The 13,757-nt window shown below is 51.4% G+C and overlaps 1 protein-coding gene across 4 annotated transcripts in view; it reads left to right on the top strand.

Annotated features, from left to right (window-relative positions):
- Positions 1 to 13,757, top strand: part of GSN (gelsolin) — a 53,910-nt gene that overhangs the window by 28,042 nt on the left and 12,111 nt on the right. For all 4 annotated transcript variants that reach the window (XM_032418354.1, XM_032418356.1, XM_032418357.1 and 1 more), the window contains 6 exons: positions 1,426 to 1,630; positions 2,360 to 2,514; positions 8,294 to 8,455; positions 9,979 to 10,128; positions 11,279 to 11,368; positions 13,537 to 13,669. In XM_032418354.1, coding sequence (XP_032274245.1) covers positions 1,426 to 1,630; positions 2,360 to 2,514; positions 8,294 to 8,455; positions 9,979 to 10,128; positions 11,279 to 11,368; positions 13,537 to 13,669 — 895 coding nt within the window. The remainder of the gene's footprint in view (positions 1 to 1,425; positions 1,631 to 2,359; positions 2,515 to 8,293; positions 8,456 to 9,978; positions 10,129 to 11,278; positions 11,369 to 13,536; positions 13,670 to 13,757) is intronic.

The following is a 13,757-nucleotide window of genomic DNA, read 5'->3' on the forward strand; positions in this document are numbered from 1 at the left end:
CCAGCTCGGCGTTGGCCCAGCCCTGGGGTCAGTCATGTGCTTATTTGACGGTAGGGAGGGAAACTGAGGCACAGATTAGGAATAGCAGAGTCAGGGACCACTGCACAGTTTGCGATGATAAATTTGTCAGGCCCACGGGCAGGGATCCTCCCCAGTAGAAGCGTGCTGGGTGGTCACTTACCCTGCCTCCTCAGGTGACCCGGAGCGGGCCAGTCAGCTGAGAGTTTTAGTTATAGGGATGTGTCCTGTCCTTGGACCCCTCTTCTGATTTTTTTTCTTTCATTTCAGATTCTTCTTTCTCATCTGATTTCTCTTTTCCCTCTCCAGTATTTCCCCCCTCTTTCTTGTATGATTTCACCTCTGTCTGCTTATCCTCATTACTATTATTTATTCTTCCTTCCCTGATATGTCTGCCCTGTCTGGTTTCTCCTTCTCTCTCCTGTTTTCCTTTTGTGTTTCTCCACCCCTCTGCCTGAGTGCTCCCCATCTGGTTTCCCTTAGATCCGTCCTCCGGCCTGAGGTGACCTGTGCCTGCTGATTTCTGCCGTCCGGCTCCAGGCTAACCATCCTGCTCTGCTCCATCTCTAGACCCTGTGCATGTCTGACGGGCTTTCCCCCATCCTTGACCACCTCATCTCCAACAGGCTCCTACAGACCCTGGCTGCGTCCTCTCCACCTTTTCCAAGAAATGGAATTGGGGGTGGGATGTTGGTGGGGGGGCAGGAGGGAGGAGGCAGACAGCTCAGGAGGCCACTTGGGCTCAGCCATCTAGGTCCTTCTTGGGAGTGTGATGGGGATATGGATGGGACATGGGAAATCTTCCAAAGAGCAAAAGCAAACAGGCTGTGTGACCTTGGGCCAGTCTCCTCTGTTTGGGCCTCAATTTCCCTATCTGCAGAATGGGGTTGGATAATGAGCTCTCTGAGGACCCTTCTAGTTCTAAGAGTCACTGAGGATGCTGGAAGGGAACACACTGAACCCCTGGAGACCCCAGATTTACCTTTGCCATGTGAGGGGTTCTCCCTATGGTTCCAGAGCTTCTGCTCTTGGAGCTTGTGGGCAACGCCTGCTACGCCACTTCCTAGCTGGGGGTCCTCGGCAGAATCACTTCCACCTCTCCATGCCTCAGCTGCCCCATCCAATTGGCACTAAGAAGGGGAGGAAGAAGGAGGGTAGAGCCTTCTGTCCCTCCATCATCAGTGAGCTGAGTAGGCAAGACAGACTCTGGTCAAGGACAGGGTTTGGAGCCTAAACTCTGCCCTGTTTGCTCACTCCCAGAGACAGGGGTAGACTCGCCTCCAGGGTGGGGAGAGTCAGAGGCTCAAGTGAGATGCTCTTGGGGCTGGAAACCACCCTCCCTCGTGTCCTGGGGTCTCTCCTCGCCAAGGCTCCTGCCTCTGCTCAGGCTCCTCCTGTCTCTTCCAGCCCAGCAGCATGGTGGTGGAACACCCCGAGTTCCTCAAGGCGGGGAAGGAGCCCGGCCTGCAGATCTGGCGCGTGGAGAAGTTTGACCTGGTCCCCGTGCCCCCCAACCTCTATGGAGACTTCTTCACAGGCGACGCCTACATCATCCTGAAGACGGTGCAGTTGAGGAATGGGAACCTGCAGTATGACCTCCACTACTGGCTCGGTGAGGCCCCCCCTCCCCTGTAAAGCGTGGCCCCTGGAGGCATGGTCCCCAGGAAGCGCCACGGGAACTAAGAGACTGTTGAGCATCAGATATGTGCCAGCCCCTTGGCTAATGGTGTCCTGGGACTCTAGAGCCAGCCTGTCCCAGTTCAGACCCCGGCTCTGCCCTTTGGCAGGCCACCCGGTGCCTCTGTAAAGGGGACGTGGTGATGACACGACACGACCTCACGGGAGTGTTTGACGGTTCGAGAGGTTACCATGGTGCTCAGAGCTGGGCTGACGTGGGGCCCCTGGACCCCCTCCACACTTCCCTGGCTCACTTCCAGCCACACCCCAGTTTGCCCCTCGGAGTCAGGAGCCTGGAGTCCCTGCTCTGCTGGGTGACTCCATAAATCCTGCCCGCTCTTTGCACCTCCCTTTCCTAATCTGTGAGTTGAGCCACTGCCTCAGGCCCTACTTCATGTCTAGAGGTCTGAGAGCGAGTACGGGGGGAATGAGTGAGAGGTGAGTGTGGGGGACGTGTCAGAGCTGAGAGGACTCTTAGAGACCATGGAGTCCAGCCCCCACTGCCCCATTATACAGATGGATCAACTGAGGCCCACAGAAGGCAGGGGCTTGCCCAGCTTCTACAGCCAGGCCAGGGCAGCCCTGGGGGCTCCGGGCTCCTCTTCCATGGGAGGCTGGGACCGCTTTTGGGAAGCCAGGCTCACGCTTTTCTGATGCCCCCTAGGCAATGAGTGCAGCCAGGATGAGAGCGGGGCAGCCGCCATCTTCACGGTGCAGCTGGATGACTACCTGAATGGCCGGGCCGTGCAGCACCGTGAGGTCCAGGGCTTCGAGTCGGCCACCTTCCTGGGCTACTTCAAGTCTGGCCTCAAGTACAGGGTAGGTCCCAGGCATCAGGGACAGAGGCACCAATGGCAGAGCCTCACTCAGGTCCACCCATCTCTCAGCCTTGTGGGGTGATGTGGCAGACGGGTCAGAGCTCGGCTTTTGGAGCTGGCTAGCCCTGGGTTTGAATTCTGGGCCTTCCTAGCTGTGTGACCTTGGACAAATCACACTGCCTCTCTGAGCTTCTGATTTCTTTTTTTTAAGATTTTATTTATTTATTTGACAGAGAGAGAGACAGCGAGAGCAGGAACACAAGCAGGGGGAGTGGGAGAGGGAGTAGCAGGCTTCCCGCTGAGCAGGGAGCCCGATGCGGGGCTCGATCCCAGGACCCTGGGATCATGACCTGAGCTGAAGGCAGCTGCTTAACCGACTGAGCCACCCAGGTGCCCCTGAGCTTCTGATTTCTTATCTTAAAATGGAGAGAAGAAAATTCATCACTTCGCAGGGTTGTCTTCCTAGCCCCAGCAGCGAGGGGTGGGAACCCAGCCTATCATTTCCCCAACAGTCCTGTTCCTACACCCATTAGTGCTTAGGCCCTGCCAACAGAAGGCCCCATGTTAGGTATTTGAAAGGGTACCCTTGACCACATTCCTCATTATTTTCATCAGAATCCCCCTTGAACGTGAACTCTGAGGAGTCTGAGCCAACACAGAGCTCTTCCCCTGCAACCCTCAGCCAGGTGGGGCTGAGCAAAGCCAAGCTAGGAGCTCTGAGAGGCTCTGCCCTAATATGCATGACAAGCCAGCCACTTGGTGTCTCTGAGAGCCTCCCTTTCCTCTCTAGTTACGTGAGAGCCTGTTGTACCCTCCCTTCACGCCTGGAGAGAGGATTTGATGAAGGGTAGCTGGGAAATGCCTTGCCCAGGGCTTGGCACCCTGGAAGGGCTCAGGGAAAGCTGTAGGTTTACAAAGCTGCAGTTCTCTTCGGTCAGGATAGGGAGGGGATCACAAGCTTTGATAGCCAGATGAGCCTTAATGTCAGAGTCCAAAAATCTTATTTGACGGTAGGGAGGGAAACTGAGGCACAGAGAGGTTAAGCAACTGGCACAGGGTCACACAGCAAGTCGGTCCCAGAGCCAGGACTAGAACCAAGATCTCCTGACTCCCAGCATTCTTTCCACTACACCAATGTGCCTCTCATGAGCGGGGTTCTCATATAGGGGTGAAGCCCCATCTGTGCTGTTGATGTGCTGTGTGACCTTAGAGAAGTCATTGTCCCTCTCTGGGCCTTAGGGTCCTCTGTGCCAACAGGGTCTGAACAGCAGGAGTCTGTTCAGATGAGGGCACAGGGGATTGGATAATGGGAAAGCACTCTGGGATCCAGATAGCAAAGGGTAGGGTATGTTCTGGGAACAGGGACTCGGGCCTGGGCTGGGTGGAGCTGGGCTGGATGCCCTGGAGCCTACCTAATGCCCCCTGTCTGCCAGGTTATCCATACCCACAGCTCCTCCTGCTGAGCTGTCCAGCTCCACCTTCCTCCTTTATGAGGCCTTGGTGTATTAAGAAGGAGAGGTGAGGTGGTTGGGAACCAGGCCCCAGAGCTGGAGAAGGACCAGGCCTTCTTACAGTTCTTAGAGCAGGAAGTGGAAAGAGCACTTGACGAGGAGTAAGGGAGAATGAGGTGCAGCACCCAAGGGTATCCCCTGTAACTGCCGTGAGGCTTTGGGCCGGTCGGGTGCCTCTGGCCGTGTGCTCTCACGTATTTATTGAGCCCCTGTAACAACTGTGCCTGTTGATTGTTGCTGCTGTGTAGACAGAGCAGCTTCACTTCTGGACCAGGTTAGCAGCTTACACAGCTGGTAAATGACGGAGCTGGGATTCAGTGTGAAGGGCCCAGCACAGAGCTCGCTCAGAGTGGATGTTTCAAGCCTCCCTGGTCTCTGATCTTCGTGCAGATGGGGCCTCGGAATCTGCGTGGGTAGCAAGCCTCCTCTACCCTCTGGTGCTTTTTCCAGGATGTTCTTGGACCGTACTCTGAGGAATGCTCCAGGGAGCATCTGGGACTGGATTTGGGACTTCAGTCCTGAAAGGCCCAGGCTCCTCCTGGTGGAAATGGGAGGTCCAAAGCTGGTCCTGTTTTCCACCTTCTGCAAGTCCTCCAGCTGCCCCCGCACTTGGCAGGCCTAAAGTTCTTGGCCTGGCGCCCTCATCAATTATAGATCCCTAAGGAGCAGAGCTTGTTACGCAAGACTTGTTCCTGTGAAAGCCTGCTCCTCGGAACTGATTCTGTCCTCGGGGTGTGAGAAGGGGCAGGGAGGGGACAGGAGCCACTAGAAAGGGCTGTCGTAGGGCCTGGCCCCTCTTATTCTGTAACCCCCCAATCCTTAAAAGTACTGCACTTTCCAGAATCGGTCCATCTCTCCTCCTCTTCCCTGTCCTCCTCCACCTCTCAGACAGAACCCTAGAGACCCTTTGTGGCTGGGTTATTTGAAACCCTTTGTTCAAACAGAATCCAGGCTGAGCTGAGTCAGAGAAGCCCCTGGCCCCACTGAGCCCTTCTGGGCCTCCCTCCCATTTCTTAGATAAGGAACCCAGAGTTCAGGGGGCTGGAGGGGACCAGCCCCAGTCAATACATTTTTCTTTTTTTTATAAGCAGTTTAACATTTTAAAAAATGAAAAATCTTTGTAGCTTTTTTTTCTTTCTCTGACTACAAGAGTAATACAAGCTTTTAGTAAAGTGTCAAACATTATAGAAATACAGGTTTTAGAAAGTAAAAGCTCTCCATGATTCTACTTTTAGAGATATACACCAAATTCAACTTTACAGATATATATATATACATCATTATATATATATCTATATCTATATATATAGATCTATCTATCTACTGTCTATATATATATCAAATGGATAATGTTTCTCTATGAACATATAGCTATGTATATTCATGTATAGATAAGGAACTATCTATCTATATATATCATATATATATATGTATCTCATCACTTTAATTTGGAAAGTGACTTTTAAGACCATCCTATTGAATTTTGTTCAAATAATGTGATGCCAATCTCAGCCTAATAATTAGACCATAGAAAGCAACAACCAATTCTGAAGGTTACAGTGAAAATTTCCACCCCTGTACTTTTAGATCCACTAATGTCTTCCAAGAGCTTGCTTTTATCTTTCTGTTCATGTTTCCAAGTCTAATTTCCTAGATTGGTAAGTTAATTAATCAGGAGATTCATGTCCACCATCATGAAATATCAAGCATCCTTTTACTTTATAAATTCACATACAGAGAATTTATTGAAACCGAGGTTTATGACATAAAACAACCCTTTTCCTTTTTAAAAAAATGTTTCTATTTTTAAATAACAAATAAAAGGCATGCTTGAACAAGTGAAATAGTTCAGAAACATATAAAAAAGAGTTAAGGGCCTTTCTCTTCCGCCATGTCCCCATTGTCTTGTCTCTGAGGAATCCATGGAAATGGTTGGTGAGTCATTCCAGCACCTTTTGGAGAAGCTTTTCAGATCCACTGTCTTTTTAGAATGAAGTGCTTGGATCAGGACTGTCTGTGGACACTCAGGAGTTCCTGGGCTGGTAGATGGGCAAGGCTGGATCCCTGGAAGGGCAAACATGGGAGTACTGCCACCAACTAGCTGGGACCCTGGGCTTAGGGTGTAACCTCTTTAGACCTCAGTTTTCTAGTCTGTGAAGTGGGATAACGAGAGTCCTTCCCTTAGGGGCTTGTTGTGAGGACCCGATTGCATGTCTGTAAAGCAGGTGCCCCAGCTCCCAGGCATGGACTCCCTAAGTGGCAGCCTCTGTGGTCATTACCAGGTGAGCGCAGGGCTTTGCATCTTCTTCCTCAGCTGCCCTTCCTCACCTGCCCCCCAGCGAGAGGGCCCTTGAAGTAGAGTGGAAGGAAAGGCTCTGTGAACACCTTGGGCAGCCCTGCTCAGCCCAAGGGGATGCTCTTGAAAGGCCTCATGCTGGTACCAAGAAAGGACACCAGGGGGTGCTTCACTCACAATAGGAGAAACCACTCTTCTATTGGACCAACTTTGCTCTGAGCAGTGCCTTGTTTCTGCCTTCCATCCTGGGTGACCCTAGTTACGTTTGCTCTAAGAAAACCTGATGTTGGGGAAAGAATGTGGGCTTTATAGATTCAGTCACACCTGGGTTCGAATCCTAGCTCCATCACTGACAAGCTGCGAGCTCTTGGGTAAGTCCCTTCGTTTCTGGACTCCACTTTCCTCATCTGTAAGATGGAGATAAGGACACCTTCCTCATAGATGATGCGAGCAACATGCCCAGCACAGGGGGCATTGTCATTGCACCAGTGCTTTTATACTGCTTACTGTGTGTAGACATAATAAGAGCCCAATTTACACTCGCTCCCTTGGTCCCCTTGCCCTCATGGAATCTGTGCCTCAAATCAGACTTGGCTTTGCTCTGCAAAGTGAGGTGGCAAAGAGGGGCCTGGACGGGGTGGCCACACTTCTGGCCTTAGTGGGAGCCCTTCTGCCTACACCCCGATGGCACGTGGAGCAAGCTTGGGAATAGGAAGTGAAGTTTCCAGCCTGAGCTTTGCCATATGCTTGCTGACTGCCCTTGAGCGAGTCACTTCACATCTTTGGGCTTCAGTTTACCATGAGTAAAATGGGAAGCTCTGTAAGGACCTTGTCACCTCTGACTTGTCATACTGGGGCTGGGGACTGCTGGGGAGAAAGCCAGCTCCCTTTACTTGGTTTCTCCTGAGCCGAGCGCAGTTTTGACTACTGCAGGGCAGGCCTACTGAAGGCCCCTTCCCCGGGACTTGGTGACCACTGCAGAGCCTGGCAGAGCAGGGATTTCTGTCCCCATTTCAGAACAGAGAGGCCTGAGGCTCAGAGAGGGGAAGAGACTTACCCAGAGTCACCCAGCACTGTAGTGGCAGGACAGGGACTTGACCCTGAGGTCGGTGCTCTGTACTTGGATGGGACTTGCTACAGTACGGTAGGTGGAGGGAGAAGGGGGGTGTGGGTTGGAGCCATCTTCCTAGAGAGCCTGGAAGATGGGAAAGCTTGGAATGAGCATTTCTCAAAATGGCTTTGCAAGACACTTGAGCTGCAAGCAGGATGTGGTAGAGAAGGCAGTTCTTGATTCAGTAAGGTCAGAAAATGCTGCATAAAACAAAAGGCGGACAGCCCATTTCTTTACCACAGGACTTCTCAGAGCCTGTGTTATGCTGACGTGCACTGTGTAACGAACGGTCAGGGAGCCAGTAAGAAGCATTCCCCGTGGCACCTGGGTGGCTCAGTCGTTAAGCGTCTGCCTTCGGCTCAGGTCATGATCCCAGGGTCCTGGGATCGAGCCCCGCATCGGGCTCCCTGCTCGGCGGGAAGCCTGCTACTCCCTCTCCCACTCCCTCTGCTTGTGTTCCCTCTCTCGCTGTGTCTCTCTCTGTCAAATAAATAAATAAAATCTTTAAAAAAAAAAAAAAAGAAGAAGCATTCCCCGTGCTTCTGTGATCCTGGAACCCTATCCTTGCAGAATAACTTGGAGGACCAGAGTTCCTTAGAACATTCCTTGGGAAATGCTGGTTTTGAGAAAGGAATGTCTGTAGCTTTTCAATTCAGGCAAGTGGCCCCAGGGGTCTTTGTTAGTGGAGTATGAGATTCAAAGGGGTGGCAGCTGATAGAATCTGACCAAGGAATCTGCTGGAAGGCCGCTGGTCCACAGGCCAGAATTTCCTTCAATTCTCCCCTCTCCCCTCTCCCCTCCCCCCATATCTGCTTCCCTGGACACTTTGCCCTGGACTGACACTGTCTGCTTGACCCAACAGAAAGGAGGTGTGGCATCAGGATTCAAGCACGTGGTACCCAATGAAGTGGTGGTGCAGAGACTCTTCCAGGTCAAAGGGCGGCGTGTGGTCCGTGCCACCGAGGTGCCCGTGTCCTGGGAGAGCTTCAACAATGGTGACTGCTTCATCTTGGACCTGGGCAACGTGAGTCCCGCCCTGCCTTTTCCCAGGGGCCCCTGAGATGCTTCTGGCCTGGCCGGGACTGACTCTGGCGAGGGGGACACACCCATGTGAACACATGCAAAGACATGGGCAGGCAAGCCCCAGGGACAGCAGCCCCCGTGTAGACACATGTTCTGTGCACGAGCCAGACACACCTGCAGAGACCGGAGGACAGAGGTGCCCAGCATGCATAGACTCCCACGCGTGCAAACTCAAGCCCATCACACACAGGTGCACAGACCTTGTGCACAGTGTACTCGGACTTTGACTGACATATAGATTCCCCGACATCTTGTGTTCATATGCACATCTCATGTGCCTTACGTCTAGTCACTCACAAATGCAGGCATGTGCGAAAACTATCGGCTCTTGCCCACCAGACCCAGACATGCGTACCATGATGAGTGCCTACACACAGAGACTTGGGTGTGCTGTTCAAGGACCCACATCCATGTGTCTCATGCATGTAGTTGTGCATGCACATTTGTATATGGCAATGTGTGTGGGATGCACTTACCCCAGCCCAGCTTACAGATGTGTGATGCTTTGTACACATTCCTGACATCCAGGTGCACTCATCCCTGCAAATGGACATGGCCAGACATTCCACCGCCACCTCATCTATGTATGTGGTGTAATGTCCATGCAAACACAGGCAAGTATATTTAGTGTGAGCCTTTTATTAAAGTATAATAGGTACACAAAAGAGTGTGTGAATCCTGAGTGTATAGCTCAGTGGATTTCTCAAAGTGAACACACTGGTGTAACCAACACCTGGATCAAGAAGCAGAATGTCATGAGCTCATAGAAGCCCTCTCCTGTCCTCATCTAGTCCCTTCAAGCCCATGGGTAACCATAATCCTGAACTCTGAGCAGCGTAGCAGGGTTCCACCCATTTCTGAACTTTATGTACATGGAATCATTCTTTCTTCTGTCTGATCTGCCTGCCCACTTTTGATCAACATTCTGTTTCTGAGATCTATCCATATGGCATTTAATTATAGATTGTTCATTCTCCTTGCTATGTCACACTGAACTGGGCTGATGTGCTCCTATTTATCTATGCTTTTATTGTTTATGGGCACTCAGAAGAGTTTCTGGTTTGAGGCGATTCCAGGCGTGCCCCCCTGAATGTTCTTGCATGGGTCTTCCGGGGCATGTGCAAATGCACTTCCGTGGAGTGCGCGTCTGGGGGGGTGCTGTCAAAGATAGTGGTACATGGAGCTCTAGTAGCTACCGCCAAATGGTTTTCCAAAACGGTTGAGCCCATTTCCGCTCCCACCAGCCGGCAGACATTTTTATGCACATTCCAAGCTGTGCAGTCACACACCCTGGCGCACACGGATCACGCCCATTGTGCTTGGGTGTGGGCATGTGCGTGCCCCATCAGCCTCGTGGGCAGGCCGAGAACGAGGTGGGCATACACACCCCCTCCTGGCCGTGTCACTGGGGGGGGCTGATAGGAAGGCTGGGGCGCTGCCTGACACAGGGTCCCCGCCCTACAGGACATCTACCAGTGGTGTGGCTCCAGCAGCAACCGATTTGAGAGGCTGAAGGCCACACAGGTGTCCAAGGGCATCCGGGACAACGAGCGGAGTGGCCGGGCCCGAGTGTACGTGTCGGAGGAGGGCGCTGAGCCTGAGGCGATGCTCCAGGTATTTGGGCCACATCCCGGGGGTGCAGGGTGGGGCCGAGCGTCAGTCTCGGATGCTCATTTTGTCCCTCCATCGGTTGGGCAATCGTGAGGCGAAGTTGTTTTTCCACTAAGCTGGGACTCCTCAGAGAGTGGGGAAGAGCAACTTCCCAGACAGTTCCCAGACTCTGCGGAGAGGTGGGGCTGGAATCCCAGGGCCTGGTGCCTTCTGGGGTTGTGAGCCACACCCTCCAGCTGGGAGGGCCAGGTTCTCCAAAGGAGCTGAGGAGGAGGGTTATGGCATCTTCTGAGAGCAATCCTGGAACTGGAGCCAGATCAGAAAGAGACAACTGACCCAATCCCCTCTTTCCTCTTCTGATCGTTCCTAGTGATTTATGGCCCATTCAGGCAACTGCAGGATGGCACTGCCCCCCGTTGTGCTTTGAGGACATATCAATAGAGGCAGAATTCACCAGGAAAAGGAGGAGACCATAAGCTCTGCTCTATGCCCTTTGGCTCCTACTTGTCTGGGGGCGTTGAGTTCCACTTTTTAGGAAGAGCAGAAGGTTATTATGGGGAGGAGCCTGGACACCAACCATGGCTTGGAAGCGGCAGTAGCTGGGGCTGTTGACTCTGGAGTAGCCCAGAATGGAAGAGTGAAAATAGGCTGTGAAATCACAGGGATCTGGGTTCCAATTCTGACTTAGCTACCTCATAGCTGTGTGTACAAGTTACTTGAGCTCTCTGGACTTCAGGTTCCTCCTCTAAAAGGAGAGTGATCATCGGTGCCTCGTGGGTGTGAGCATTAAGTGGGATCACCTAAAGGCGTGTGGGGGAAGGTGTTTATCATTCTGAGAAAGCCTGGGAGGAAATGGGAGCGTGAATATTTGAAGGCCTGTGCTGGGGGTGGAGGAGCTGGGTGTTCTCACGGAGCTCCCGGGGACAGGGCAACAGGGAGGGAAGGACTTGACAGGCAGCTCTGGTTGAGACCCGCACACAGGAGACATGTGAAGAGATGCAGGACGTCTCTGGAGGGGGTCCTACCCTTAGTGGAGGGTGTCACGGTGGATGCCCAGAGGGTCCTTGCCTGCCCGGGGAGGGAGCTCTCTGAGGAGCCCAGGCCCCTCCCTGCGGTCAAGGCCGGACTTTCTTCCCCCTCTCATCTCCTGCAGGTGCTGGGCCCTAAGCCAGCTCTGCCTGCAGGTACGGAAGACACAGCCAAGGAGGACGCGGCCAACCGCCGGCTGGCCAAGCTCTACAAGGTGAGCCTCAACTGCTCTGTTCCCTGGGTGTGGGGTCAGGACAGGGAGGCGGGGGACTTGGTCTTCCCGAGCTCTGCCGCCATGGGACCCGAAGCAGAGCACCCTCGGGCGGGGGCTCGGCTCCCACATGTCTCCAGCGGACATCCAGCTACTTCCTTTGCCTTCCTACACCAGGAATAAGAGAATTTGATCAACTGTAGGTAGACACATTTACATCATGCTCATCTGTGTGGTCTTGAGAGGCACGTAGTCTTTCTCTAGGTCTCAGTTTCCTCATCTGTAAAGTGGGTGGGGAGTAGGACAGTAAGGCCAACTTTGCAGGATTTCTAGGAGTCCACAGAGAAAACATGGGAAAATGTTTAGGAAAATACTTGGGGAAATACTATAGAAATGGGAGTGTGTGTATGTGTGTGTGTGTGTAGTTACTTTAGTTATAATTTATTTCTTGTGATTTTTAAAACTCAGGCTGAGCTTGAGCTGAGGAACTCTGGCCTCATGACTGAGCTCTGGGTGAAAGCCCGGCCTAGCCCATGATACTCGTGTCAAGCCCTCAGCTTATTTGTGGTAAAATCACAACAAAATGGGGTGCAGATTTCCATCACCTCCAAAGAAACACCACATTGATTTTTATTCTGATTATAAAGAAATGTATATTCATTGAAGAAAATAGTAAGCAATACTCCAGAGCATAAAAAGAAAATTAAAGTCAATGAAGTTTCACTAGTTTAAGATAACAAGTACTATTTTTAAAATGTTTTAATTATAAAAGTAACAAAACTCAATTTTTAAAAGACCAGCCTCTCCCGTACCCTTTTTAAGGGTTACCATGGTTACACAGCTATCATTTTAGTGAAAGAAGGTCCAGATTACATCTTTCTGTATCTAATTACACACTTTTCCATCTCTGTTTGGTGTAAATGGATCCAAAGTATTCATGCTTTTCTGTGACCTTCTTTTTCCCTCTCAGCGTGGCCAGGAATATCTTTCTGCAACAGTGATCTAGATGGCCCTGTGTAGTATCTCTGTTGTATTCTATTTTATGAATGTAAGAATCTCAACAGACATTTATGGACACTAGGATGTATCCACCCTTTCTGATTGCAAATAGTCCCTCTCTGTGCACTTGTGCTGAGTAAAGCCTTAGGGCAAGTTCCCAGACGTGGATTTTGGGGTCAAAGCCTGAATAATAAGTCAGTGATTGAAAATACCAGTTTTGGAGTCAGATTGCCTGGCTTCGAATCCCAGGATGGCCTTCTAGCTGTTCAGTTACTTAAACCTCTCTGTGCCCTGGTTTCCTTGTGAATAAAATGGGGGACACTAGTAGGACTATCGCAGGGTTGCTGCAAGGATTAAAGGAGTTCTACAATGGCATAAATTATTAAATTATACAAATTGCTCAGAACAGTGCCCAGTGCATAGTAAGTACTCAGTAAGTGTAGAGCGTTTGTTACTTAAAGTTCTGATACATTATTAAACTGCACTCTGGAAGGGCTCCCAGATTATCTGGAACCTTGTCAACACTGGGGATTGTCAGTGTTTTGAATTTTGACTAGCATGGCACACTTTCATTTTAATTTCCTGAAAGCTTTTCATTTTGGAATAATTTGAAGGTTTGCAGAAAAATTGCAAAGATAGGATGGAATGTTTCCACATATCCTTCATGCGGCTTTTCCTTAACATCTTACCATAACCAGAGACGTTTGTCAACACTAAGAAACTGACACTGGTTCAACACTGTTAACTAAACAACAGACTTGATTCGGGTTTCCCCAATTTCTCATTCCCGATTCCAATCCAGGATACCACACTGCATCTGCATTTATATCTTTCTACCTTTGTTTTTTGTTTTTTTTTTAACTGATGACATTGACTGTCTCCTCGGCCACCTGCACGTGCACGTCGTACCCCACTTCCCTTTCTGTGTGCAGTTTCCACGTTACACGTGATGTGGGTTTCAGGTGTGATTTTTGGCAAAGCAGAGAAGGGGAAAGAAAACCTGAGTGTACCTCAGAGCCTGGGGACGTGGGTCTGGGTGTTACTCTCCCGTGTTTTTGGGGTGGCAGCTGGGATGTGGGCCAACCCATGTGTCAGCCTGGGGGTCCCACCGGGGCAGGCCAAAGTGGTGGAGGTCACTCATGTTCTGGGCCTCCCGTCCCTCGTCCCCTCAGGTCTCCAATGGTGCGGGCACCATGTCGGTCTCCCTCGTGGCTGATGAGAACCCCTTCGCCCAGGGGGCCTTGAGGTCTGAGGACTGCTTCATCCTGGACCATGGCAGAGATGGGAAAATCTTTGTCTGGAAAGGTACTGGGGGCAGGGGAAGGGTTTCTGACAGCCCCCAGGCCCTCGTGGGAGCTCCTACAGCCCTGGGAGGGTAGAGTGTGTGTGGCAG

The sequence above is a fragment of the Phoca vitulina genome, unplaced genomic scaffold (assembly GCF_004348235.1).
Source record: "Phoca vitulina isolate PV1807 unplaced genomic scaffold, GSC_HSeal_1.0 scaffold21, whole genome shotgun sequence".
NCBI classification, from domain to species: domain Eukaryota; kingdom Metazoa; phylum Chordata; class Mammalia; order Carnivora; family Phocidae; genus Phoca; species Phoca vitulina.